Source organism: Cannabis sativa, chromosome 9, assembly GCF_029168945.1.
Source record: "Cannabis sativa cultivar Pink pepper isolate KNU-18-1 chromosome 9, ASM2916894v1, whole genome shotgun sequence".
In the NCBI taxonomy this organism is placed as follows: Eukaryota; Viridiplantae; Streptophyta; class Magnoliopsida; order Rosales; family Cannabaceae; genus Cannabis; species Cannabis sativa.
Genome location: NC_083609.1, coordinates 61,376,248 through 61,404,209, shown reverse-complemented (window position 1 = coordinate 61,404,209; position 27,962 = coordinate 61,376,248). Strand labels below are relative to the sequence as shown.

The 27,962-nt window shown below is 32.6% G+C and overlaps 4 protein-coding genes across 4 annotated transcripts; 1 reads left to right on the top strand and 3 right to left on the bottom strand.

Moving 5' to 3' along the window:
• Positions 1 to 2,359: 2,359 nt before the first annotated feature.
• Positions 2,360 to 2,983, bottom strand: LOC115724048 (uncharacterized mitochondrial protein AtMg00310-like). Its single transcript, XM_030653502.2, has one exon. It carries the CDS (start codon positions 2,981 to 2,983, stop codon positions 2,360 to 2,362), a length of 624 nt encoding a protein of 207 aa, XP_030509362.2.
• Positions 2,984 to 5,806: 2,823 nt separating this feature from the next.
• Positions 5,807 to 7,225, bottom strand: LOC115723122 (cytosolic sulfotransferase 5). Its single transcript, XM_030652550.2, has 2 exons — positions 7,141 to 7,225; positions 5,807 to 7,028 (listed from the first exon to the last, which is right to left on the bottom strand). Exon 2 carries the CDS (start codon positions 7,014 to 7,016, stop codon positions 5,994 to 5,996), a length of 1,023 nt encoding a protein of 340 aa, XP_030508410.2. The 5' UTR covers positions 7,017 to 7,028; positions 7,141 to 7,225; the 3' UTR covers positions 5,807 to 5,993.
• Positions 7,226 to 13,561: 6,336 nt separating this feature from the next.
• On the bottom strand, positions 13,562 to 14,728 carry LOC115723114 (cytosolic sulfotransferase 5). The gene has a single exon (XM_030652539.2). The coding sequence runs from the start codon at positions 14,695 to 14,697 to the stop codon at positions 13,702 to 13,704; it is 996 nt and encodes a 331-aa protein (XP_030508399.2). The 5' UTR covers positions 14,698 to 14,728; the 3' UTR covers positions 13,562 to 13,701.
• A 9,017-nt stretch (positions 14,729 to 23,745) lies between these two features.
• Positions 23,746 to 24,249, top strand: LOC115723270 (cytosolic sulfotransferase 15). The gene has a single exon (XM_030652711.2). It carries the CDS (start codon positions 23,746 to 23,748, stop codon positions 24,247 to 24,249), a length of 504 nt encoding a protein of 167 aa, XP_030508571.2.
• Positions 24,250 to 27,962: the final 3,713 nt, after the last annotated feature.

Below are 27,962 nucleotides of genomic sequence, written 5' to 3'. Positions count from 1 at the left end.
TGATGTCCATGACCCTTTGCTGCTAAGGCCAATGAGTTTTAGAATTTTTTTTTCTCTTGTTTGGAGAAACTTCAATAGTGAAGATGCATACTTGGTTTTGCAAATCCCTTATAAATTCTTCTCTCTTTATTTCAACAATGGATAATATATTGTCAAGAGTGTTTGCCATACTGATTCCACTAGTTTGAGACATCTTGTTTTGTGAAATATTACTATTAGGATGCACTACAAAATGGCTAGATGTCAGTAGTCACTTACTAAAATAATATTGTGATTAAAAATATAGAAAATTTCTACAATAGAGATGCTTGTTTTGTCCCTATGGTAAGGACAATTTATTATCCCTTGATTAATGATCTAAGGGTGGTAAGAATGTTGGATACATGATAACAAAATGGAGTCTAGTACACACTATTTCTGGTAATTACATATCATATATGCTAATCATTTCTAACTTTTATCTATATTTCATGCATTTTTATGTCTCTCCTCTTGTTTGTTTTTTAAGTAATCATATTCATATAAAAAAAAATTTGTTGGCACTGTCAAAAATAAAACCTACCATTATCAACATTATCATGTTCTTCATAAATATAAAATCTGGACATTCCTCTCTAAATATTTAATTTCTGAATTCCCAAACCCCACTATGATACCCAAATCACATACCTATTCAAACTATTAATTAAAACTTTTTCTGAGAAACTCATTACTCTTTTCATGAATAACATTCCCAACTCATCAAATCATCAAAAAAATAAATAAACACCCTCAAATCCTTCATTCGAAAAAAGCACCATGAAGACCCATCTTCTTCTTTGAGTCTGTGACCGTTCGTCTTGTCCTGTCCTCCTTCCCATTGTTCGTACTTGTTATCAAATTGCATATTCGTTGCAAAAGCACAGAAGAGGAAGAAGAAGAAGAGAGGAAAAATAAAAGGATCTACTGATTGTATTTTGTATTTTTGTTTCTTAATTAATTTTTAATATTAGTTTATTCAATACATTCAAGTATATATTAGTTTTTTTTTTTTTTTTGAGAATTTTCAATGTTATTAAAACCGACAATCGTTTACAATAATAGAGAAAATAGGATTTGGGATTTCACCCATCCAACAGACATCTTCATCCACCTCGAGAGCATACTTAGCTAAACCATGGGCAGCATGGTTAGCATCTCTCTTAACATGAGAGATAGTTACTCCTGAGAAAAAAGATAAAAGATAACTTATATCAGTAATTAAATCATTAAAGCTAGAGAGATTCCTTGATGCAGAATTGAGGGCCGTAGAAACACGCAAAGCATCTGTCTCAATATGCGTAATTAAAAGTTGTAATTGCAACGCCCAATTGAGACTATGAAAAAGAGATTTAGCCTCCATTTCATCAGATCTAAAGCATCCTTGGACTGATTTGGAGATAGCAGCTATGACATTACCACAACAATCCCTCACAAGCGCACCACACCCCAGAATTTTCAAATCTGTATTAATAGCATCATCAACATTTAATTTAAGTCATTGATTGGTAGGTGGTGTCCATGGAATAGACTTGGGAGGTTGCTGATCTATCACAGTCGAATTTACAAGCCTGGAGCAATACTGATCTGCTGCAACAGCAGATGAAACACCAGCACTAGCACTGGAAATGTTTTGCTGGTTTTTTAATTGGTGCCGAACAAATTTTTCCAGGTTATATTGAGCAAAAGTTGCAATGGTTAGGCTTGTTCTTGAAACTCCTCCATGAATCACTTTATTGCGCTCATGCCAGATAGCCCACATTGTACACACAATCAATTCAAAATCTGGTTTCGAGTGGATTGAAGATAAATGAATTAAGTAATCTCCACTGTGCATATTCTGAGCATGTGCATGGTCTATACTGAACTTTGTTTCTCTCCAAACTGCTTTAGCTTTTGTGCAATTGAACATGGCATGACCTATAGACTCCCAAGCATTGAGACATAAGGAACAAGTGGCAGAGTTAATGACTTTTCTTCGGCATAGTGCAGTAGCCACGGGCAGAGCATTTTGCATTACTCTCCAAGCAAATTTTTTTTACCTTTGATGGTAAATTTAGACCCCAGAAAGTTTTCCACCAATCTTTGTGTGCACTTGAACCACTAGAATTTCGATTTTCAGCTAAATTTTCAGCCAAATGGAAGCCCGAATTGACAGAATAGATACCTGTTGTGGTATGATGCCATATGTATCGATCATTGTTGGGGAAGAAACTAAGAGGGATTGTGACAATCTTGTTTATATCAATCGGTTGAAAGTATGCATTGAGAAGTGGAACATTCCATTCACGTTGATCTGTAATAAAATGTGATACTAGGACATTGTTTGGACCCGAATAGCTTACTGGTTTGAAATTAAAGTGACTGGGAATCCATTTATCCACACCAGCCAGCACTTTGAATCCATATTTCCAATCTTAAAACGTAGGCCCTCAACTAAAAGTTCACGTCCCCAATGAATGCCCTGCCAAGTAAGTGAAGGAGAGTGTCCAAGACGTGCCTCCAAGAAGGTGTTGTTGGAGAAATATCTATGCTTTAGTAGTCGGCTGAGAAGAGAATCTGGCATTTCAAAAATTCTCCAAGCTTGTTTTGCAAGGAGAGCTTGATTAAAGTGTAACGGAAACCCATGCCCTCTTTCAAATTTCGACTTACAAAGCAATTTCCAACTTCTCCAATGAATCTTAGAACCATCTTTGTTTGAACCCCACCAGAAATTTGCCATCATTGATTCCAATTGATTACAAAAAGTTGTTGGTAAACGAAAATAACTCATTGCATAAGTTGGGATGGACTGGACGACAGCTTTCAGAAGCACCTCCTTACCACCAACTGAGAACAGTTTTTCATTCCACGCATGTAATTTTTGCCAAATACGCTCCTTGATATCACTAAACATTTCTTTTTTATCCCGCTCTGAAAATGCAGGGAGTCCAAGATAACGTTCATGACATTCGCTAATTGGCATTCCTAATGTTTGATGAAAGAAATCCTAGGCAGCTTGTGCAGTGTTGGGCGAAAGTGACATGACTGACTTTGCTGTGTTCAACAGTTGGCCTGAAGCCTTGTGATAGATATCTAGAACCTTGTTAATGGCCCTTGCCGAACTGTTTGTAGCTTCATAAAAGAGGAGGCTGTCATCTGCGAAAAGCAAATGAGAAATTGATGGAGCATGTCGTGTTAACCGCAACCCTTTGAGATTATTGGTTGATTCTTCACTCTGTAGCAATCGAGATAAGCCCTCAGAACAGATCAAAAATAGATAAGGTGATAAAGGATCACCTTGGCGTAACCCCTGGAAGGCTGAACATGACCAACTTCTTCTCCATTAAGCATGAAAGAGAAACTAGTAGAGTGCAAGCAATTCATGATCAGAGAAACCCATCTATTGTGGAAGCCCATCTTTCGCATAACCTCCTCAACATAGGTCCACTCCACTCAATCAAACGCCTTACTCATATCTAATTTGAAAGCTGAGTAGCTTCTGTTCCCCCTTGTCTTATGCTTTAAATGATGTACCAACTCAAAAGCTACAAGAATATTATCCGTGATGAGACGATTGGAGAGAAAAGCGCTTTGTGTTTTTGAGATTACTCAAGTATATATTAGTTAATATATACCTTCGAAAGTCATATGTATAGACGGTTAGTAAAATGTTCCTATTGTATATGGAAAAAATAGGTGTACCCACAATAGAAGTCTCCTAAAAATATATTTACTTACAATAAATTATAATTTTTGTAATTATTATTATAATTAATTATAATTATTTTATTTTTAGTTACAAATTTTGATTAAAAGTAAAATTTTTATAATAAAAGTAGTAATCAAATTTTATATTTTATATAATTACCATAATTATTAATATTTTTATTTATATATTATATTATTACCAATATAGCATATTTGCAAATAATATGACAATAATGATGAATATATAGGGTAATTTTAAGGTATGCTATCCTGTTTCTTCCTTTATGCTATAGGGAAGTCTAATCGACCAATCATAATTCAAAGAGTAATTTGCGACAAAATTCATTCAACTATCAATTTACTTGCAAAAAATCATTCAACCTCGTATTTTGGTGGGAAAACTCTCTGAAGTATTGTTCTATTTTCAATTTTAAGGCGTCGTCTATCCAGCCTCGTCAAATCCTAATTTTACCCACATGGTAATGACAGTCACTAAAAAATTATCCTAGTGGCTATATTTTACAAAATAAAAATTAAAATAAGTAATTAAAATAAAAATAAAAACTTTAAGAGTAATTTGTAGCAAAACCCCCCAACTATCAATTTACTTGCAAAAAACTATCCAACCTTAAAGTTTTTTAGATGGTTTATTGCAAGTAAATTGATAGTTGGAGGGGTTTTGCCGCAAATTACTCTATATATTTTGAAAATAAAATTAAAACTTAATAAAAAAATTACTTAAATAATATGAATAATTATAAATTCTACTTAAATCACGGTTTCGAATCAAACTTAATGGTTTGGTTTGAGAAATTTATTAGTCTGGTTTGGTTTTTAATATTCAAAAATCGTTATACTGGTTTGGTTCAAAAAACTATAAAAATCGGGACCAAACCAATTCGTGAACACCCCTATCGTTACCCATGTTAATGCTCTGCATTCAAGATGAGGTGAAAGTTAGAATTTTATCAATTTTGCCTAAAAAATGAAATAAAAAGACTTGGAATGGTTTGAGTAATTGTAAATTTACAATACAATTAATTTTACAGATTCTACAAGTTGTATAGATTATAAAGGCCGTAATGGTGCTGTTAAGTTGTAAATTTGAGTTTATGCAATGCAATGATTTTGATTTCTCAAAATATATATATATATATATATATATAATAATAATAATAAAAATTTAGCACTGCACTAAACTTCAACTATAAGCGTTAAAAGACATTATGTGCGTATATATATTTTAGAGTAATTTGCGGCAAAACCCCCCAACTAGGCAAACTATGGGCCGTGTCATTCACGTGGGCGTGAGGGTCCTATTTTGAGCTTGTAAAATACCACGTTGCAACTGGATGAGTTTGTGGGCTGCTATTTTTGTGCCTTTGTTGGTTACAAAAATACTAACTATTAATTTTTCTTTTTGAAATGTGTCATAAAATGCTCTTTTTCTTGCTAAATTAACTAAATATTTTTTATGTTTAAATAAAATACATTACATTAATTTTATAAAAATATTAATAATTGTTTAAGGTAAGAATTTATTAGCTCAACTTTAGTTAAAAAATCAAAAACAACATTAACACTACAACAAATTTAGGTATTAAGGGTGATTTTTGTCGCCCCTACTAGTACTGAAAATCACTCCTTATAATTATTAGGTGTGGCTTATCGCCTTAAAAAAGTCACCTCTAATAATTTACTATAAATTAGTAGCAAAAGTACTTAAGTAATTGATTTTGCTATAATTAACTATTAGTATATTAACAAATATTCGTAAGTAAAACTATTTTATGAAAATAAATACATATGTAAATATAATTTAAATTAATTCTTAAAATAATAATAATTTAAATGAAAAATTAATATTTTTATTAATTATTAATATTATTTTAGTTTTTAAAATAAATATATAATTAACTATTATTATAATATGTATAAAGTTTTAATTGCATACAAGTCTTATCGTAATAGTATACACCTTATATTTTAATAATCACATGATCTAAAATCAATGGTAAATTTTTTTTCCTACCGTTAAGAAACTTATGTCAAGTCCTACCATAATCTTGCTCTATATATATAATACTAGCGATGAAATTAATTAATAACTTTTAGATACATGTACATTACATTTTGTGAATATTACAAATTAAGATATAGCTCAAATAATTGATAAACACATAATATTAAAGCTATCACACAAAGTACTTAATCATGGTAAATGCATGCAACATTTAATATGCATTAATTAAATTTTAACTAGAATATATCTAAGTGATTAGTTACTAAGACATTCTGAATGATAGGCCAGAATCACTCAATTTTTCTGCAACTATTTGATTCACACGCTCTGCCATAGATGGAGTAAGATGATTAATCCAATCACCAATTTGACCTTTTCTAAAGAAAAGTTTATTGTGCAACTTAGGCTTAAATTCACCGTGTTTATTCACATCCAAATTCTTCAATTTGTTTAAGCTACACATATCCATTATTTGCTCAACAACTCCCTCACTCTCTTCCTCTTGGGAAAAAGGAAGACCTATGAACTCCGCAACCCTTTTAAGTTGACAAACACTCTTCTCTTTTAAGTCTTCGTATTTTAAAAACAACACTTTCTCAGGTCTGTCCAAGCTTGCTTTCCAAAACCCTAAAACATGGTCCCAATAACTCCCGAATTCAGTCTCTCCCTTACAAAACTTGTCCACAAAATATTCAATAGTCCACTCGTCCGAGAGACGGTCCGGATGACCACTTGCATAATACCATAAAGACACGATTACATCAAGAGGGTTTCGACTGATGTAAATAATTCGAGACTTAGAAACTTTCAAAATCGAATCGGGAAGAGATGCGTAAGGAATGTGTGTGGACACCAAACGAGGACTTGGCATAGTAGTGAAGTTGTGGAGATTGTGGGGATAATTGGCATAAATTTGGAACTCGAAAAAGGACACGAGGTGGTGAGGGACAGTGGTGAGTAGCGGATTATTGTTGTTATAGTTTCGGCGGTTGAGAATGGAAAACAGGAGGGATTTAAGCCAAGTGGTGCCTGATTTAGGAAAAGAAGTCATAATTATATCGTCGTCTTTGGGTATAAAATTTTTTTGGAAGGCAAGAACATTGGGAAGGACATGGAATGGGAACCAACAATTTTGGTATAAAATTAAACCATCTTTTCTCCAACCATTCGATTTAGGCAGATCGGAAATAACTATTTCTAGTATTGATCCACCTCTGTCATCGTGGTTGTTGTTCTCATCATTATCATCGACATTTTGGCCACAAGAAAAATGTTGTGATGCCATGTTTTAGCGTAACTGGATAGACAGTTAATTAAGTACAATATTAATCATGAGTAGTTAATTCTAATAGTAATAATACACATTATATATAAAATCTGAAAGACAAAGAGATCAAATAATGATATACCTTGGAAAACGATTAGAGATATTAATCGATGTGTATAAAAGCTTTGACAATTATTTACAAACTTTGGTTATTCATTTATTTGTTTTTTTTTTGTTAAATATACAATAGCTACCATATATATATATACAAACCTTACATCACATGTTATCACTTTACAATAAAATATGAAATTTGTAGCCATTCATTGAGAAAATATATGATACGGAATATTGTATATTATTATTGTGTGTTAGGTGAAGAAATATACCTAACGTGTGTGTATCAATTACATAGTAATTAATATTCCTTGCATGTATTATTACAACTTCATATTATAATTTTTTAATTAATTTTTACTTTTGAAATTAAATATCACAATTTTTTTTTTCATAACAGTACTCGTTATAATTATAATATCATTCTTGTAATTTTTTTAAAAATTCTAAATAGTTTACAATACCAAAAATAGAGTTCTTGATATATTCCAATTACTACGCGTGTATTTAAAAATTTTAAATGTATTTTTGACATTGTAAACTATTTAAATTTTTTTAAAATTTACAGGAATGATGTTATAAGCACAACGAACACCACCGCCAGTGAAAAAAATATTAAACAAAAAATTCCTGCATCTATTTTTAGGTATAAAAATTGACATTTTCACTCTTAAATAAAATATAGTATAAATAAATGTAAAGTGGGTAAATTGATATCCACTAATATTGAGAAAATCCAAGGATTATATTATTTATTAATATTCGTGCGTTAGGTACAGAATTAAAATACATAGGAGGATGAATATCATTACTTAAAAAATTATTTTATATGACCATATAATATATATTGTTTTGAATAAGTGGAAATAAATAACAAATAAGGTTATTGATGGCAGTACTATTATGCTATTTACTTATTTTATTTTGGTAATTATATTAGGTTTTTGAAATTTTATATATAAGTAGCTAAATATTTTAAAGATAAAATACATTGAATTAATGGTAAAATGATAATTTAGTCCTTACTCGATGTAGCTAGACCATCTATAGAGGATCCTTTATTGTTTAAATTCAAATAATAGATAACTTATAATGTATTTATTCTTGGTAAATAGAACATTCTATGTAACCAAGAATGCAATTTCAAATCTATAGTGGAGTTAGGAAAAATTAATAAGATAAAGAATTTACTAAGTAAATTCTAAAACTGCTTATTGGCAGTTTGATTATATAGGCCCGGTCCTCACACTACCTGAGATGATATTGTTTTGTAGACTGAATTAATTAGTTTAATTAATCAATTAGAATTTTAAGTAAAATTATGTCTTATTTATGAGTTTTATTAAACAAGGGCGAATTTGAGAAGAAAAAGAAAACTTAGAGTATATTTTTTTAATTAAGAGACTTTAGAAGTTTAATTGATAAATAAGTTATATAATAATTTATTTGATAATTAATTATAATTATTAAATTGATAAAATTAACATTTAAACAGTTAGAATGAAATAAGTGATATTCTTAAGAATTTTTTTTTTTTAATAAAATGACAAAATTGAAACTCATAGGTTTCTCTATAAGATTTCGGCTATAGGTTTTAATTAAGCTATTCTTTTTATCTTCTTTAATCCGTTTTAATTCTAAACCTAACCCTAAAGTTACAATATAAATATAACATGATAGCTAGAACAAATGTGACTCTCCTTTTATCAAACAAAGAGAAATTAAGAGGTATTATATATATTATATACAGATATATAACTTGAAATTCTTTCATTATTCTTCATTAAATTTCTTGTATTAATTAGAGCTTTGAGTATTTGTCCACACATTTCAAGGTAATACTCAGGTTAGTGTAGAAGACTCTGTAATGTTTTACAACTTGAAAAGAGAATCCATGTTCAATTCTTGATCATACTCTCTCCAGCAGAAAGGATCAATGGATAAATTAGAGAAATAAACTAATTAAAGAAATCAATTAATTAATTAATTCTACTAGTACTATAACTAATGTAAGGATTTCTTGATTCCTTTATTTTATTGTTTTAGGATTTCCATATTAGGATGTTAGTTTAGTATTAATTCAACATGCTTGAATAGTAAATAAATCTTGCTTAAATAATTTTCAATAACTGGTATCAAAGTCATGTTAATCATTTATAATTCATGTAATATGGAATTGAAACGATTTTGTATGTTTTTATGTGAGATTTGGATGATTCATGATTGATTTATATATTTTGATGAATGTATGTGATGATAATTTTATTTTAGTTCTAAAATTATTTTAGAATGATAGTTGGTTAAAAATTATGCAATTTAGAATTTTACAAAACTCAATTTCTTAGATCAAAATTTTTCTTAGTATTGTCGATAGTTTTTCAATGTCGAGAAAAACTTTTTACGAAGTTTTTCCATCGATACCTATTCTACCTAATTTTGCGACAGTAGAATACTAAGACCGACGGGAAAATTATACCCGACTGTCAAAAACAGTCAAGAAATTCCAATTTTCTAGTAGTGAAAGAAAGCCCTACAAAACTCTTTTGATTTGATCAATAGTGTGCTTTAGTGCTACAAAAACTGCTACTTTTAGTGACAATATTTTAGTTACAACATAATTTTTTTGTGACTAAATGTGACTTTTTTTTTGATAAATCAGCAAGTTGTATTAATGATCCACAAATCTTTTGTACAAACATTTACAAAGATGAGTATCTTTGAGTTAAAGACCTCATATACAAACATCACAAACATCACAAACAACACACTTTCCTCTCTTACCTTTCTCTCTTTTTTACAAAGAATGAAACCAATCTCTATCATGGGGACCAAGCTTTTGAGGCCAACACAATTCTATTCTATGTTTTACACTACTTTTGACTCTTTGTACAATTTCTTCTTTACTTTCTAGATGATTATTCCATATTTGGTCATTTCTAGCATGCCAAATAGAGTAAACCAAGCAAGCTACAGCAGCTGCCATGGTTTTCTTCTTGAACTTGCTGATTTTTGCCTTATGAATCCACTTGAGTAGTTGGGGGAGGCTGCTGGTTTGTGCACCCCAGGACAGCCACCTTTTCACCTGCTGAAGACAATATTCAGTAAACAAACAGTTGAAAAAAAGATGCTCAAGTGTCTCGGGTTGTAACTGACAAAGGCTGCACATCGGGTTGTCAACAGAGATGCTGAACCGCTGCAACCTATCCTTGGTTTTGAGGCGATTTTGAACAGCCAACCAAAGGATAAAACTATGCTTTGGTGTGTTGAAACGCCCCCAAACCTCATTACTCCATGCAACTCGGTTCTGTACAGGACAAATCAGTTTATAACCATCCGAAATTTTGTATTTCTCACGAGTAAACTGCTGTACATCTACAAGGTCTCGGAGTTGGTTCTTGGCTTCAACTATTTGCTTCCAATACCAACTCCGCGGAACGCAAACATAGACACATCACTAAAACTGGCCTCACATTATTAGCTCAAGCTGGTTTGAGCATGGATTATTGGTGGTTTGCTATGTCTTGTGCTATGTTCACAATAAATAGACTTCCAACACCAGTTCTTGGTAATATGAGTCCTTATGAGTGTCTCTTTGGCATTAAGCCAGATTACAATATTTTAAAAGTGTTTGGGTGCAGCTGTTTTCCTCATTTGAGGCCATACAACAACCATAAGCTTGAATTGAGATCTAAGGAGTGCATATTTTTGGGTTATTCTTCTCACCACAAAGGTTATTTGTGTGAACACCCAAATGGCAAGGTCTACATCTCACGAAATGTCATTTTCAATGAGGGACACTTCCCTGCCATGTCACCCTCACCAAGTGTGCCCTCCAATCAGGTATTGTCTTTAAACCAATCTCCAAATTTTAGTTTTCAGACTAATACAATAATTCATCTACTAATGCTGGTGTTATCCACTCTCCCATCACTCATCCTACTTCGACTACTGAGGGACAAGACAATACATCAACACAAGGACCACATGCTACAGTACTTCCCCCACCTACTACCCCACGGTCAACACCCTCGTCCTACCCCCCTAAATGACAACCTCACCACTATTACCCAAACTATTCCTATTTCTAGCATAGACACTACTACCAATGCTACCACTTTACCAAACTCATTCCCTAATACATTAAATAATCCATTACCTACTGCCAACCTACCGACTGTCCCAGCCGAACACACTTTTGACTCACCTTTACACTCACATGTCCAAACAACTACAATTGAAACTGTGCCATTGCAGCAGATAGTGACACATCCTCAACAGTTACATACTGTGCCTCCTAGTGGTGATAAGGACACTACAAGCATGGGTACTACAACTACAAGGACTCACTCTATGAAGACAAGATCTCTCAATGGCATTACAAAACCCAAAGCCTACACAGCTACCAAGTATCCTCTACCCGAGTCCCTTATACCATCTGAGCCAAAAAACACTACAACTGCCTTAAACAATCCCAGATGGTTCAAGGCAATGAACCAAGAATTTGATGCTCTCAAAAAAGCAGGTACATGGTCCTTGGTTCCTTATTCTCCACATATGACTGTGATTGGCAACAAGTGAGTTCACAAGGTGAAACTTGATGCTCATGGCAATCTTGATCGACTGAAGTCAAGGCTTGTAGCTAAGGGCTACTTGCAAACACCTGACATAGATTATGAGGAAACATTTTCTCCAGTTGTCAAACCTGCAACAGTAAGAATTATTCTTACCTTAGCCGTGTCCCTTAACTGGAAAGTAAAACAATTGGATGTCTCTAATGCCTTTCTTAATGGTGAGCTACATGACATTGTCTACATGAGTCAACCAGAAGGTTTTGTTGATCCTACCAAACCTACTCATGTGTGTCAACTTCACAAGGCCCTCTATGGATTAAAGCAGGCCCCTCGTGCGTGGAATCAAACACTTAGAGACAAGCTACTGGAATGGGGATTTAATGCTTCAAAATCGGACACTTCTTTGTTCACATATGGCTCGGGTAACAACATAATAATACTACTTGTATATGTTGATGATTTTTTAGTCACTGGTCCTAACACTTCTCTCATTTCAAAGTTGATTGCTGATCTCAACAAGTCCTTCTCTTTAAAGGACCTAGGGCCGGTTCACTATTTCCTTGGTATTGAAATTTATCGTGATCAATCAGGCATGTATTTGTCACAAATAAAGTATATCACAGATTTGCTTGTTCGTCTCAACATGGAAGGAGCCAAACCTTGTTCTAATCCTACAAGTTCTTCCATCAAACTCTCTCTTACAGAAGGAGAACCTTTTGGTGATCATACTCTTTACAGAAGCACATTAGGTGCCTTACAATACCTTACTCTTACAAGACCAGATGTGGCATTCATTATAAATAAACCAAGTCAGTTTATTCATGCTCCCACAAGTCTTCACTGGGAAGCTTGCAAGAGGCTTATGCGATATCTCAAAGGCACCATTCATCATGGTCTTCATATCACACCAGCTCCTTCTTTAACTTTAGAAGTGTATTCAGATGCTTACTGGGCATCGTGTGTTGATGATAGACGAAGTACAGGGGGTTATGTGATGTTTTTTGGGGGCAATCTTGTGTCATGGTCAGGTAAGAAACAACAGGTGGTTGCCGGTCCAAAGTAGTGAGAGTGAATTCATGGCTTTAGCTAATGCCGCTGCTGAGATAAAATGGCTAGTCTCACTACTTTCTGAGTTACATGTTACTTCTACTCAATGTCCAATTCTATGGGTTGACAATCAATGTGCAGCTGCTATTGCTGCAAATCCAGTCTTCCATGCAAGATCAAAGCACATTGAGATAGATTTACACTTTGTTAGAGATCTCATCCTCTCTAAACAAATATCCATTCGGTATGTTCCTGCTATAGACCAAGTTGCCGATGCCTTAACAAAGTCTCTGTCAACTGATCGTTATCTCTATCTTCGGTCCAAACTCAAGATGTGCGATACTCCTTTTCGTTTGAGGGGGGATGTTAAACAATTAGTTATCTCTTAATTTTTTTTTTTTTGTTAATTGTTTTGTTAAGGCTGGTTTAGTTTGTTATTACTGTGTAACAACCTTTTCTTTTATGTGTAATACGTTGGTCTATAAATAAAGGAATGGCACCCTATTTTGGGCAAGCCTTTGCATTTCATTTTCCCGTGCCTCTGCTTTTCTCTGCTCTTAGCATTGTTTTTTTTTGCTCTGGCTTTTTACTGGTTTATACCTCCTTCAATCTTCTTCAGACTAAAACATAGTATTTAATTACAAGTTATTACTAATTTAGTTTTAGTCACCATGTATATTGTGACTAAAAACATATTTAGTCACAACAAATTATAATTTTTGTGACTAATATTTTTAGTAACGAACCTTTTATTTACAATAATAATAATTTATAATTAGCCACAATTTTTTGTAGTGATATTTATTGGACGGTTGGGTACATTGTACATCAAAGCAAAAGCACTATATATATAATATAAGTAATTGTACAAAGCAAATTACTGCATAAATGATAATACAAAGCACACACATAACTCAGGTAATAATACATAAGACACAATTAATAATAAAATAAACTTGAAATTAAATCTAAATTAATGGTAAACCAGAACCACTCCATTTTTGTTGAGTTATTTTTCTCACACGCTCCACCATAGATGGACTAAGATGATTGATCCAATCACCTGTTTCCCCTTTTCTAAAGAAGAATTTATTATCTAAGTGAGGCTTAAATTTGCCTTGTTTATTCACATTTAAATCTTTTAGTTTATTAAAACTACACATCTCCAATATTTGGTCCATAACTCCATTACTATTTTCTTCCTCTTGAGTGAAAGGAAGGCCAATGAACTTTGCAATCCTTTTAGCTTGACCAATAGTATCCTCCTTCATCTCCTCGTACTTCAAAAACAACACTTTTTCGGGATTCTCTAAACTCGCTCTCCAAAACCCTAAAACATGATCCCAATAAGGCCCAAAATTATTCTTTCCACTACAAAATATGTCCACAAAATCTTCAATAGTGCACTTATTGATGTCGTGATTACGCTCTGAAAGATTGTTTACGAAATACCAATATGATACGATGACATCAAGAGGGTTTCGACTAATATAGACAATACGAGACTTAGAATGATACTTGATAGAATCAGAAAGAGATGTGTAGGGCATATGTGTGGAGACCAAACGAGGGCTTGACATAGTACTCAAGTCATAGAATTTGGGATCTGAATAAATCGAGTACTCTAATGAAGGCACGAGATCGTGAGGGTTTGTGGAGAGCAAGGGGTGTTGATCATAGTGTTGGTTGCGGTTAAGAATGGAAAATAGAAGAGAAATGAGCCAAGTTGTGCCTGATTTGGGAAATGAAGCCACGATTATATCTTCATCTTCGGCTTTGAATTGTTTTTGGAAAGAGATGATGTTGGGAATCATATTGGATTGGAACCAACAATTTTGGTATAAGGTTACACCATATTTTGACAAACTATTGGCTTTAGGTAGCTGAGATATGATCGATTCCAATGATTCATCACCATTATTGTCTTCTTCATTGAAAAAATATTTGGTGGCCTCCTTTGCCATTTCTTAATTTGTTTTGCTTAATATATTTAATGATCGGTGCATGTATATATAGGGAAACAAATAATTATGATATAGAATAAATATAATATAATTACAAAACTTTATTATTTATACTTTAAGATAATATTATGCAATAGATGCTTGCACCTTGGCTAAGTTTAATGCTAGTAAATTAAGTTGAATAGAACAAAAGTTTCTTAATTTAAAATAAAAATATGAAAATAATAATTTTGTTAGACATATATATCCTATAATATACAATGTGATAAATAATTTAACCAAGTTGATCATCAACATTCATTTATTAATATTATTAATTGAAAGTTGTCAAATGATGATGGCCCTTGTTTGCCACTAATACTAAATTATTATTATCATTAAAATAATAAATTAAAGTAATACACATTTTTTTTTTATCCTAATTAAGTCCTCTAGAGATCGGATAAATAATTTCACCATCAATTATAAAATCAAAAACATCAAATTAATTCTCCACCATGTTTATGGTGATGATTAAGATTGGTTGGAGGTAATGAAATAGAATAGAATAGAAAGGAAACAATTTACATTCCATTCTTTTGTTTGGTTGCAGTTAAAACCATTGGAATACCATTCCGATGGAATGACCTTTCCATTATTTTGGTAGAATGGCTATTCCATTTTGAAATGCAAGGAAAGATCATTCCAATGCAAGATTTGAAAAAATTTAATAATTTTTTTATCAATTTTTTATGCATTTTAAATTTTATTCCATTCCATTCCTATTCCAATTCTCATTCCCATTCCTATTCTTATATTTTCATTCCTCCCAAGCAAACACCACCTTAGAGTATTCATTCACTCACTACAAGAAATATTATTTTTACCAGCACAGTTTGCTACTGCGCTGGTAAAAGTAACTTTTACCAGCGCATTTCGCAAACTTCGATGGCAAAGAGGTCAAAATTTTACCAGCGTACATTTGTATTGGCTAAAATCTAACTTTTACCAGCGCATTTACGTGCTGGGAAAAGTCATCTTTGCCCGCGCTTTTCATTTTATGCTGGCAAAAGTTCTAATACCAACATTAATTTGCCAACCTCCTTTTGCCAATGCATAACAAGTAATTCTATTTTACCAGTGCAATACTAACTTTTGTCAGCACAAAAATATGCTGGCAAAAGTGATATTTCTTGTAGTGACTTGTGTTCATTTTCTCTGTTCAGTTATTTCTTGCTTAAGTATCATTTTAATTTCTAATTGTATTCTGTTTTGTTTTTTTTGGTTTGGATCATCTTGTTACACTATTATATTACATACCAATGAGATAGTCGTTGAAGGGTGAGGTTTTACCACAAAAATTAACTCATTTAATATTTGTTTAAAGTTGAACTATAGTTCCATACTTTTTGAGTTGAGAATTATGTGTTTTTTTTTTCACACCAACTAAGCCATTAATTGAGTTATATGGACAAAACAAGGGCTATTGTTGTTTGATTTTCTCTCTAGCATATACCTTGACACTGCTAGATTCTTTCTTCTTCATTTTCTTTGTCTGGCCAAGCCCACCGACCCCTTTAGGGTCTAGGTGTGGCTTTGATCGGGTACGATGACCGATGCAATGGGGTGGACTTCTCGAATCATCCATCTTATTGTAGTCTCCTTTCTCCTAGGTATCTTTTGGTTTGCTAGTGGTTTGGGCTGTTCTTTGGTCTCGTTTAGTTTCATTGCCTAGCAGGCAGTCTCGATCTGGTTGCGTGTTTTGGAGATGGCTCAGTGGCTATCGATCAAGTTGTTTTTGGGCTCTTGCTGTATGTTTTGGGTTGTGAGTTTTGGGAATTTGGAGGCTCTAGGTCTGGTGTTGGGCTTTAGGCACGTTATGGGTGTTTGGCCATAGGCCGAGATTTGTGGTTTTGTGGTGGAATTTCTCGTTGATTTTCTTAGTTCGGGAGTGGGTGGTTCTTGTGGTACCTTAAACTTTTGGGTTGATTGGCATTGGATTCTGGTTTGTTTTAATATTAATGCTATTTTATATTAGTTTTATTTTTACAATAACGACGAATTTTCACTGCTTTACTAGATTAGTAAAGATTAATACGGTTCTGGCGAATAGAGTCGAGTTTTCTCTTTATTGGTGCGTTAATGTTTCATTGATTGGATCAAATTGCTCGGCCAAATCTATCTATTGGCCATATGCTCTATAGTTTATTTGTCTATTGGCCACATACAGATCTTCTTTTTGGATGCTCATCATAGTTGGCTGTTTCGAATGGGGTTTTTATATCCTAATGTCTATTGGAAGATTATTGGCTAATAACTATTGATAGGTTGATTCAGACAGATGTTCATTTAGTTTAGGAACCTACTTCACACTTTTCTGATGCTTGATTGTTGGTGCTTTATTAGATTCTTAATTAGGGTTTTTTGTCAAGATTTTCTTTATTTTTATTGTAAATGACTTGATTTTGGCATTCTTAATTGATGGGCCACTAAAAAAAAAGATGCATCTTATCGTTAATTAGAAATATTGCCTAGCTAGATTTTGTTTTTATTCTTTCTTCTGGTTTGCTTAGTTAGATTTAGTTTTTAACTTATTTTGTTGATTGTGTTATGTTTATTATTATTAGTTATGCTTTGCATCAATTAGTGTGGTCTTTAAGTATCTTAAAGTGTTAAATAATAATCTTCTCTTGCTAAATGGGATGTTTCTCCTGTTGGGTGTTTACTAATTTTGTAGTTGAAAGTAAGAGTGTGCAGAAAATCATCCAATCTAATTAAAATCGACCGATCCAATAAAATTGGATATCCAATCATAATTGGATCGGATCAGATGTAAATTTTAAAAATTCAATCGAATCGGGTCGGTTGTTGGATGGGACATCCGATCCAATGAATAACCGACCAAATCGATCTAATTATCATCTAATGGTTATCCAATTATATTTATATATTTTTTAAATATATTTATAATTTTATATTAATATATTTTATTTAAACATATATATTAATTAATTTAATATACATTTAGTACATATAATTAATGAAACAAAATATTAATAGTTCTCAATGCTAATAAAATTATCAATGCGTATTTATTTTTTTAGTGGTTTTATTATGAGATCATGAGAATTGGTTGGACTAAACTAATGTTTATTATGTATGTTGGATTATTAAGTTTTAAATTATACTTTTTTATATATTTTTTTCTTTTAAATGGTAGATAAAATGGATTGGATGGATCCAATCCAATCTAATAGGAAATCACTCAATGCATCCAATGGTTGGAATTGATCCAAATTCAATACATCTATTAGATCTCGGATCGCATCAGATGACTCAATTCGATTGGATCTGATCGGATGACAAAATTTAGTATCCAATAAATAAATGAAATGGATTAGTTGGGTCCAAATCCATCAAATGTGATCCAATGAACATCCCCAATTGAAAGTCTCAACTTTTCTACAAAATTGTCAAATAGAAATCATCTTGCCTTTCAAGAAAAAAAGAAAGCAATCATCTTTGTATTATTATCATTTGCATTTAATTAATTTTGGAAAATCAATGTACATGTCTAATTATAATTAATATTATTGTTATGAGTGATTTATTATTATTATTTTTAATTGTAGATTGGAACACAATATTAAAAATAAAGCTAATTAGAATTTTTTTTCCTTGAATTTTGACATGTACTAAATCATGCTTCTTGAATTTTTTTTGCCGTTAAAAATTCCCCTGAACTATTGAGATTGTTAGATTTAAGGACTTTTGTTTAATTTTATTCAATTTTACTATTTCCGTGATTGTTTATGTACTAAACCATGCTTCTCAGACTTTGATATCTACCAAATCATGCCCTTTAAATTTTGATATGTACTAAATCATGCCCTCTGAACTTTCATCAATGTTAAATTTTTTTTTTACTAAAATTAGAATTTAAAAAAAAAACAAAACCTTCTAAAGTAACTTATTTGTATTATATAGCACATATTTAATTATAATCATCCATACATAATATGGCATTTGGTAAAGATTCTCTATCTTACGATACCTAATCCTTTAATAAATATATGTTTAAAAAATATGTATTATTTGATATAAACATATAAAATAATATTATAACCATGTATAGCTAGCAATAATAAAAAAAAGTTGTGAAAGAGCTACCTAATGTATTGTTTAATTAATAAAATCATTCTCACTTTTATTTGATGACATCTGAAAAACTAAATAATTAGTATGATAATATTTGATAAAAAAAATAATTTAAGATAAATGTAACACAATAATTTCGTTTTATATATTGGCAATAACTAAACATATAGAGTAAAAAAAAATTAAAATTAAGGTGTGAGGCTAAATAAAAGAATAAAATTAAAATGGGGCATATAAAAGTAGAGTAATTACACTACTCAAAAAGAGTTTTTGCATGAGTTAACACAATTAATGTACAATGTTGTTGATGGACACAATTACTCTAATAATACTGATATTTATTATTAGTTTAGAACCGAATTTCAAACATATGTTGTCGATTGTTAAAATACCCACACAAAAACAATTTTGTTATAAAATAATATAAAATAATATAAAATAGATGAGGAGAAAGAAGAAGAAGATGAAGAGAGAAAGAGAAAGTGAATGAGAATTTCTGAGTTGTTTATTCCAATGGGGTGAACCCCTATTTATACAAATACAAGAGTGAGATATTAAGAAACTAAGAAAAAGGGAAACTAAGGAAAAGAGGAATGTTGATTACAATTCATGGTAATAAATAAGTGTTGTTAAATACTATTTTTGTAGTAGTGGACATTTCTTTTTGTGAAGCTTGTCAAGTTGGCAAATTTTATAGCATGTCTTTTTCCAATTCTGTACCTAAGACAAATGCTATTTTTCAGTTAATACATCAAGTTAATACATTCAGATGTATGGGGCCTCTTGTTTTACAATTCAACAGAAGGTTTCAAGTACTATATTAGTTTCATTGATGACTATTTTAAATACACTTGGATTTTCCTATGACACTCAAATTTGAAGTCACTACAATCTTCAAACAATTCAATGCCTATGTTGAGAGGAGTTTTCAAACAAAAATAAAAGCTTTACAAACTGATAGGTGGGTGAGTTCAGACCTCTGAATCCATTGCTACAACATCTAGGAATTGAGTTCAGGCACCCTTGTCCTCATACACATCAACAACAAGAGCGTGCATAAAGAAAACACAAACATGTTGTGGATGTTAGTCTAACTTTGCTTGCACAAGCTGAAATGTCTTTGAGCTTCTCGTGGGAAGCTTTTGTCTTTTCTACTTATATCATCAACAAGTTACCAACATTGTCTTACAACTCAAAACACCTTATGAGGTACTCTTTCATCATAAACCAAATTATTTATTTTTAAGTGCATGATATCCTTTACTTAGACCTTATTAAAGTCACAAGCTTTCATTCAGAACAATTTAATGCCTATTTCTTGGCTACAACACTGCACACAAGGGTTATGCATTCATCAGGTCGTATTTACATAGCAGGAACGGTAAAACTTGATGAACACAATTTTCCCTACAACACTCTCTTTAAATCCTCACCACCAATCCCAACCTTAAATCCCACAGTTAACCCAACTAAGCAACCTATTACATACACAATACCAACTCCTGTTACCTCTCCAGATGTGCCTTAACCAAGTCAATCTCCTATACTAAATCCTTCCTTCCCAATGCAACCACAAAATGAACATGTTACACAACTTCGAACTCCATCTCCAGTTCAGATACATTCATCAACACTCCAACTGCCAAATGAAAATATTACACACCACGCTGTGCCAGCCCAAAATCAATCAGAACCTGATCACGAACCACAACCTATTCTTACCCCTATACCAACATCTGGTCCGCAACTAAATATCCCTGTGGCTGCACCTCTCAACACACATTCCATGACCACACGCTCCAAAAAGGGCATAACAAAACCAAAAGCTTTCACTGATGTTTCCAAAGTCTTTCTTGAACCAACCTCTCTAAAGGCTGCCCTTCAAGACCCTCTATGGTTTAATTCTACACAAAGTGAAATTTATGCTCTTGTTAAAAACAAAACTTGGTACCTTGTGTCTCATTCTCCAAGAATAAAAATGGTCACTAACAAGTGGGTGCATAGAATTAAATACAATTATGATGGCTTGGTGGACAGATATAAGTCTAGGCTTGTTGCAAGAGGCTTTCAACAAACACCAAGTCTAGATTACTTTGACACTTATAGTCCAGTAGTTAAACCATCTACAATTTGAGTCTACACTTGCTACTTGCAAAGATTGGACGATTCAACAGGTTGATATATATAATGCTTTCCTTAATGGGGAGCTTCAAGAATGTGTCTATATGACTCAACCACTGGGTTTCAAAAGCATTGACCATCCAAAAATCATGTTTTTAAGTTTAATAAAACTATCTACGGGCTAAAACAGGCACCTCAGGCCTGGTTCAACAAACTGAAAACTTACTTATAGTAAAATGGGGATTCCATATAACTCAAGGGCTGACACATCTTTTTTTTTTTTCACAAAAGAAACAATAAACTCTTACTTCTCCTTGTATATGTTGACGACATCCTAATTACTGGAGAGGACATTGCTCAAATTACCAGGCTTATAACTGATCTAAACTCACAGTTTGCATTGAAAAATTTAGGCCATGTTAGCTACTTCTTGGGCTTTGATGAAGTCGCCAGAAACTCAAGTGGGATATATCTCACTCAGTCCAAGTACATCAGAGATTTACTCAGCTCAACAAACATGACAAATTCTACCCCAACTCCCACTCCTATGGTCTAAGGTACCAAACTATATTAATATCAAGTGGAACACCCTTAACAGATGCCACCCTATACAAAAGTGTAATTGGGGCATTACAATGTTTCACAATGTCCAGACCAGATATCTCATTTGCTGTCAACAAACTCTCTCAATTTCTTAAAGCTCCCACTTCTGAGCACTGATTAGCTTGCAAAAGAGTTCTTCGATATTTAGTTTAGTACCTGTGATCTTGGTCAATCATCCAACCTTCAATTAGTGGCTTACTCTGATGCAGATTGGGCTAGCTCAGTGGATGATAGGAAATCTACCTTTGGTTACTATGTATTTCTTGGAGACAACCTATTTGATCACTAGTTTTCCTACAAACAAACAGTTGTCGCTCGTTCCAGCACAGAGTTAGAGTATCGAGCTATTGCCTTAGCTACAACTTAGCTAATCTGGTTAATTACATTCTCTATTTACAGAAATTGGATTATTTGATCTTTCTTGCCCTATTCTATGGTGTGACAATCTTGAGCTACTTGTTTTGCTTTTCATGCCAAAATGAAGCATATCAAAGCTGGATCTTCACTTTATCAGGGATCGTGTTCTTGTAAATTAGCTTGACATAAGACACATCTCAACTGAACATCAAATGCCACACCCCTTTTTACCAAATCTCTTCCTATACCACAATTTGAGCAACTTAGGTCCAAGTTAACACTTAAGAATCCTTGTGTAACTTGAGGGGGGTGTCAGGACTTGTTGTCCTTTGTATATTAGTAAGTTAGTTGGTTTTTTAACTACTTCGTAACTAATTATAGAAGATGTTTTAACAATTTCTTTGGTTAGTTTTCTAACTAATTCTACCACATTATTTATTTCATTATTCTATATAAATAAAAGTCTCCTCCCTCATTTGAGGTTGAGCTTGATTCAAATTTTGCTTCTCTCTTCTTGTTTTTTGACTTTTCTCAATTTCTCAATTCTCTCAATATGGAGAGAGAGAGAGAGAGAGAGAGAGAGAGAGAGAGAGAGAGAGAGAGAGAGAGAGAGAGAGAGAGAGAGAGAGAGAGAGAGAGAGAGAGAGAGAGAGAGAGAGAGAGAGAGAGAGAGAGAGAGAGAGAGAGAGAGAGAGCTATAGCTGGTGGAGCGGCTTGAGTCATTTTGTAGAAATAGCATGATTGATACACTACAAGAAATGTCACTTTTACCACTGCGCTGGTAAAAGTAACTTTTACCAGCGCATTTCACAAACTGCGCTGGCAAAGAGATCAAAGTTTTACCAGTGTACATTTGCAGTGGCTAAAATCTAACTTTTACCAGCACATTTACGCTCTAGGAAAAGTCTTTTTTGCTAGCGTTTTTCATTTTATGCTGGTAAAAGTTCTAATACCAACATTGATTTGCCAATCCCCTTTTACCAACACATCATAGGTAAATGCTATTTTACCAGCGCAATACTAACTTTTGCCAGCACAAAAATGTGCTGGCAAAAGTGTCATTTCTTGTAGTGATATATGTGATGACTTTTTGTTTTGGGGTTATTATTTTAAGAGCTATTTTAAGAGCATTGCTATTAGGCACCAGTAGTGCTTAACACTTTCTCGACATGTCGCGTTGTGATTGGCCAGCGATACTCCCTAAAAGTTATTATATTAAATTATATGGGACCCGTTACTTAGTTGGACCAATAACAACATTAACACATAGGAGGGTGCTAGGCATCACTGGTGCCTTTTAGCATTTCTCTTATTTTAAGCATCAATTTATAAGGCTTATAACTGATGCTAAGTACTTAGCATTCATTATAAATTGACGCCAATAATGTTTAATGGCATCAATTTAAAAATTCATTCATTTTCAATAGCGTCAATTCTAAAAAGAAGGGAATGCTTTTTTAACTGAATTGATTAGTCTAGCTCACTATGTATATTATTGGAAAATCGATCGAGACAATTGGTGCAATTGCATCAGTTTATAATTGACGCAATTGGTAGAATATATGTCATTTTTTTTTTATTGTTGACCCAATATATATATGTCAATTTAAATTGACACAATTAAGTATTTTTGTAGTAGTATAAAAAATATTATTAAAATAAATTTGATACAATATTTAGTATGAGTCATTAGTTTTTGGAGAAAAGATTCTCTAGAGTTGAGCAAGCAATGTATCAATAATTAGCACCCTATTAAAATTAATACTATTATAATAAAAGAGGTTGGCATGGCAATATATGTAGATCAGCTCTCTCTCTCTCTCCTTATAAATGTATATATATTATCGATGGCATTTTGCAAATGGTCATGCAGAGCGCCGCTTGCATGATTGGAGTATTGAATATTTTGTGGACATGTTTTGTGGAGGTGAGATTAATTTCGGGCCTTATTGGGACCATGTTTTAGGGTTTTGGAAAGAAAGCTTGGAGAGACCAGAGAAAGTGTTGTTTTTGAAATACGAAGACCTAAAAAAGGACAGTGTTGGTCAACTTAAAAAGATAGCGAAGTTCGTAGGACTGCCTTTCTCCCAAGAGGAAGAGAATTATGGTGTTGTTGAGCAAATATTGGAGATGTGTAGTTTGAGTAAATTGAAGAATTTGGATGTGAATAAGTATGGTGAAGTAAGGCCAAACGTTCATAATAAAATTTTCTTTAGAAAAGGTCAAGTTGGTGATTGGATTAATCATCTTACTCCATCTATGGTAGAGCGTGTGAACATGATAATCAAGCAAAAATTTAGTGGTTCAGGTCTATCCTTTTCTACCTTAAATTAATTATTATATATGTATTAAATAATTAAAAGAATAAAATTTGACATGCATGTATGTGTAATAATGTCTGTTGTATGCCATTAATGAGTTATTTAAGTTATGTTTGCTTTAATTTTGTAATGTTATGATTTTGAGAACATCATCAATGTGTGTGTATATATATCTACGTGCCAAATTATTTATATTGATATTGCTCAATAATTATATATATTGTTCTGATTGTGCAATTAAATTCGTACTTACTAAAAGAAATTGACTCATTTGGTATATGTAACTAATAATTATAATCTCCCATACAACCATTACAGCCACAAAGGAAAATAAAATTTTTAACTAAATGAACAATACTGTTGCAGCAATATTGAAGAAGGTTGGATGATTGTTTAAGTGTGAAGCCTACTAACACAATCAACTAATAAAAAATTATTCATATACCGATCTTTTTAATTACAACAACTTACATATACTCACTACTACAAAAAATATTAGTAATTAATATAATTTTTAGTTACAATCAAAAATTAGTTGTGACTAAAATAAATTTAGTCACAACAAATTGTAATAAACTTCTTAGTCACAATATAAAAATAATATTTTATAATTAGTTTTTACTTTTTTACTTTTAAGTCATTTTTTTTAGTGGCTACACCAAACTTGTCATCCAATATATTCTCGTTAGGAAATTTATATTGTACTTATTCCGATTATTATTAGACTCGTAGAATCCGGTGTGATTTATTGTATTATATGTGTATTATTGATAGTAAGTTTTGTCATTTGATTTTTTTTTGTTATAAGATTTTTAATTTCGTAATTTTATGTGTAAAGCGCTTTATAGACAAAATAAATAAATAAATGCATAAATAATCATATGTGTGGTAGTTAAGGTTGTACCAAATACTCTAAAAATAATATTTTTGAAATGAATAATGTTCTAGTTTAGGATTGTTCTAGTGTATTTTTCTCTACCTAATACATAGTTAACAATACAATTCTCCATATTTTTATTTATATGATAAGAAACTTCTATTTATAATATATACCATTTGCAAAAACCCAAAAAACAAAAGTTTGTGAAGGAACCACCTAATTAATTTAATAATAACGTTTTGTTTGGTACATAATTTTATTATATTATATTGTATAGTATTAGATTGGATTGTATTGAATTAATATTATTTAATCTTCCATTAAAAAAATATTATTTAATTCAATACCATATTTAGTATAGACTTGTACTAATAAGTTATGTAAAATTATAAATTCTTCAGAATAAACTCGACCCTAACCCCAACTATGGCCTCGACTCAGATTTGGACACCGAACTCGAATCCAAACCCAGACCTTAAACCCGAATCGGGACCTGAACCCTGGCCTCGAACCTCACCCGACCCGACCCGGGGCCGGGGCCAGGTCCATTGTCCAAGTCTCAGTTCGGGTCCTGGATATGGGTTCGAGTTCGAGTCTGAGGTCCAGATTCGAGTCTGGGTTCAAGATTCGGGGTCCGAGGTCCGATCCAAGTCTTGGTTTGGGTTTCGGGGCGGGGTCTAGGTCCGAGTAGGGTCCACGGTCCAGGGTTCAGGTTGGGGTCGGGGTTTGGGTCTGGGATCGGGGTCGGGGTTTGGGTTTGGGATCGGGGTCGGGGTCGGGGTTGGGGTCTGGGGTTCGAGTTAGGGTTGGGGTCCGAGTTCGACTTTGGGGTCTGGGTTGGGGTATGGGGTCCAGGTCGGAGTCCGGGTTCTGAATTTGGGTCCGGGTCTAGGTTTGGGGTTTGGGATCGAGTCTGGGTTCGGGTTCAGGTCTGAGTCCAGGGTCTGGGTCTGGGTCCGAGTTTAGGTTCGGGGTCCGAATTTGGGTTCCGGTCCAAGGTTCGGGTCCAGGGTCTAGGGCCGGGGCTGGGGTTGACCTTATAACCTTAGTAAATATTATAATACAAGCTAATACGGGTTATTTTCTATGTATTAAATAATACAACTCATATTGTATTAAAATTTATGGTTGTAATAATTAATACAATATAATATTTTATCCAAACAGACATATTGTTAATTATTTTTTAATACAATATATATAAACTCTTATACGACTTGTCAAACGAGCCCTAATACTATGTTTTGCCACTAATTATTACTTTTTGCAAAAATAGGATGAAGTTTTATAATATTATATTCTCCATATTTTAAATTGTGTTTAAGCAATGATAGTTTGACATGGGAAATATTTAATTTTCTTTTAATATTTTAACTATTTTTTTTGCTCAACTAATTCTATTTAATTTTTATGGGCAATTTAAAATTATTTTGTACAGTTAAATTCACTTGTTTATTCTCACAAAAATTTTTTTACTTTTAGTCCCAACAAAATTGTGACTAAAAGTGAAAAAGTTGTGACTAATTATAAATTATTATTCCTATGTTGTAACTAAAAGGTCCGTGGCAAAAAGTATTAGTCACAAAAATTACAATTTGTTGTGACTAAATGTATTTTCAGTCACAATACTTGTTGTGATCACTAAAACTAAATTAGTGACAACTTGTATCTAAAAACTATATTTTAGTCACAAGTAACATTTTGTTGTGACTAAAAATCACATTTAGTCGCAAAAAAAAATATGTTAATGACTAAAATGTTGTTACTAAAAGTAGTCGTTTTTTTGTAATGTCTTACTGTGTAACTAAAATCTTCAATTAATGATCAAATTAAACTTTACCATATCCTAACAATAAAATAAATAAAACACGTAACAGATGTTACATCAATATGAATGATAATGAAAACTAATGAATATATAAATAATAAGACATTATTATAGATAAATAATAAACAAATCTATATATATTATTTAATTATATACTATATATATTATTAATTTCATTTATTAAGAGCCCTTTTCCATCAAAAATCAGTTTACAAAAATACTTTAGTTTAACTTTTTAGTATCCACCTGAGCAATTAATATACCAAAGGTGAACTAGAGCATGCCAATTCAACCATCTTTTGATACTTTAGGGGAGGAGTTAATTTTGGTGACAAGGTCAATGCTATTGATAAGGGAATAACCATTATTTTAGAGACAAAAAAAAAAAAGGGATATGGCTCACGTGGGGGCTATTGGTGATAGGTCAAAAACCTTAAGCAAGGTGGGTGGCTCAAAGGCCCACCAACCATTATGAGTATCGTTTCTTTGAATTGTCATGGGCTTGAGAATCTATGGGCCTTTTAATTCATCAAGGACTTTTGTGGTTCAAAGGAAAGCCAACTTTATTTTTTTGTGCAAAACTCTGTCAAGGAAAGATGTTGTTGAAAAGTTGTTCTACTCTTACTCTGTTTATTTGTTGTTTGTATTGTCTTGAGTCTGTATTCAACTCTACAACGAAGAAGAACATCAGTGCACCTTCGGGAGAAGGGTATTTACAAGCTTTCGGGAGATTGCTTTTGAAGTCTTGCATCGGGAGGATACAAGCACACCATCGGGAGAAGGGTTTTACAAGCTTTCGGGAGATTGCTTTTGAAGTCTTGCATGGGGATGATACAAGCACACAACCTTCGGGAGATGGTTGTATAGGCTTTCGGGAGATAGCCTTTAAGCCTTGAATCGGGAGGATTCAAGCACTCTTCAAGGTGATCGAAGGGAGTTCGAGCACTTGGAGTTTTATCAAGATTCGGTTAGTAGGTGGAATACATCAAGCTTGCGGCATACAATAAGAGGGAGTCTA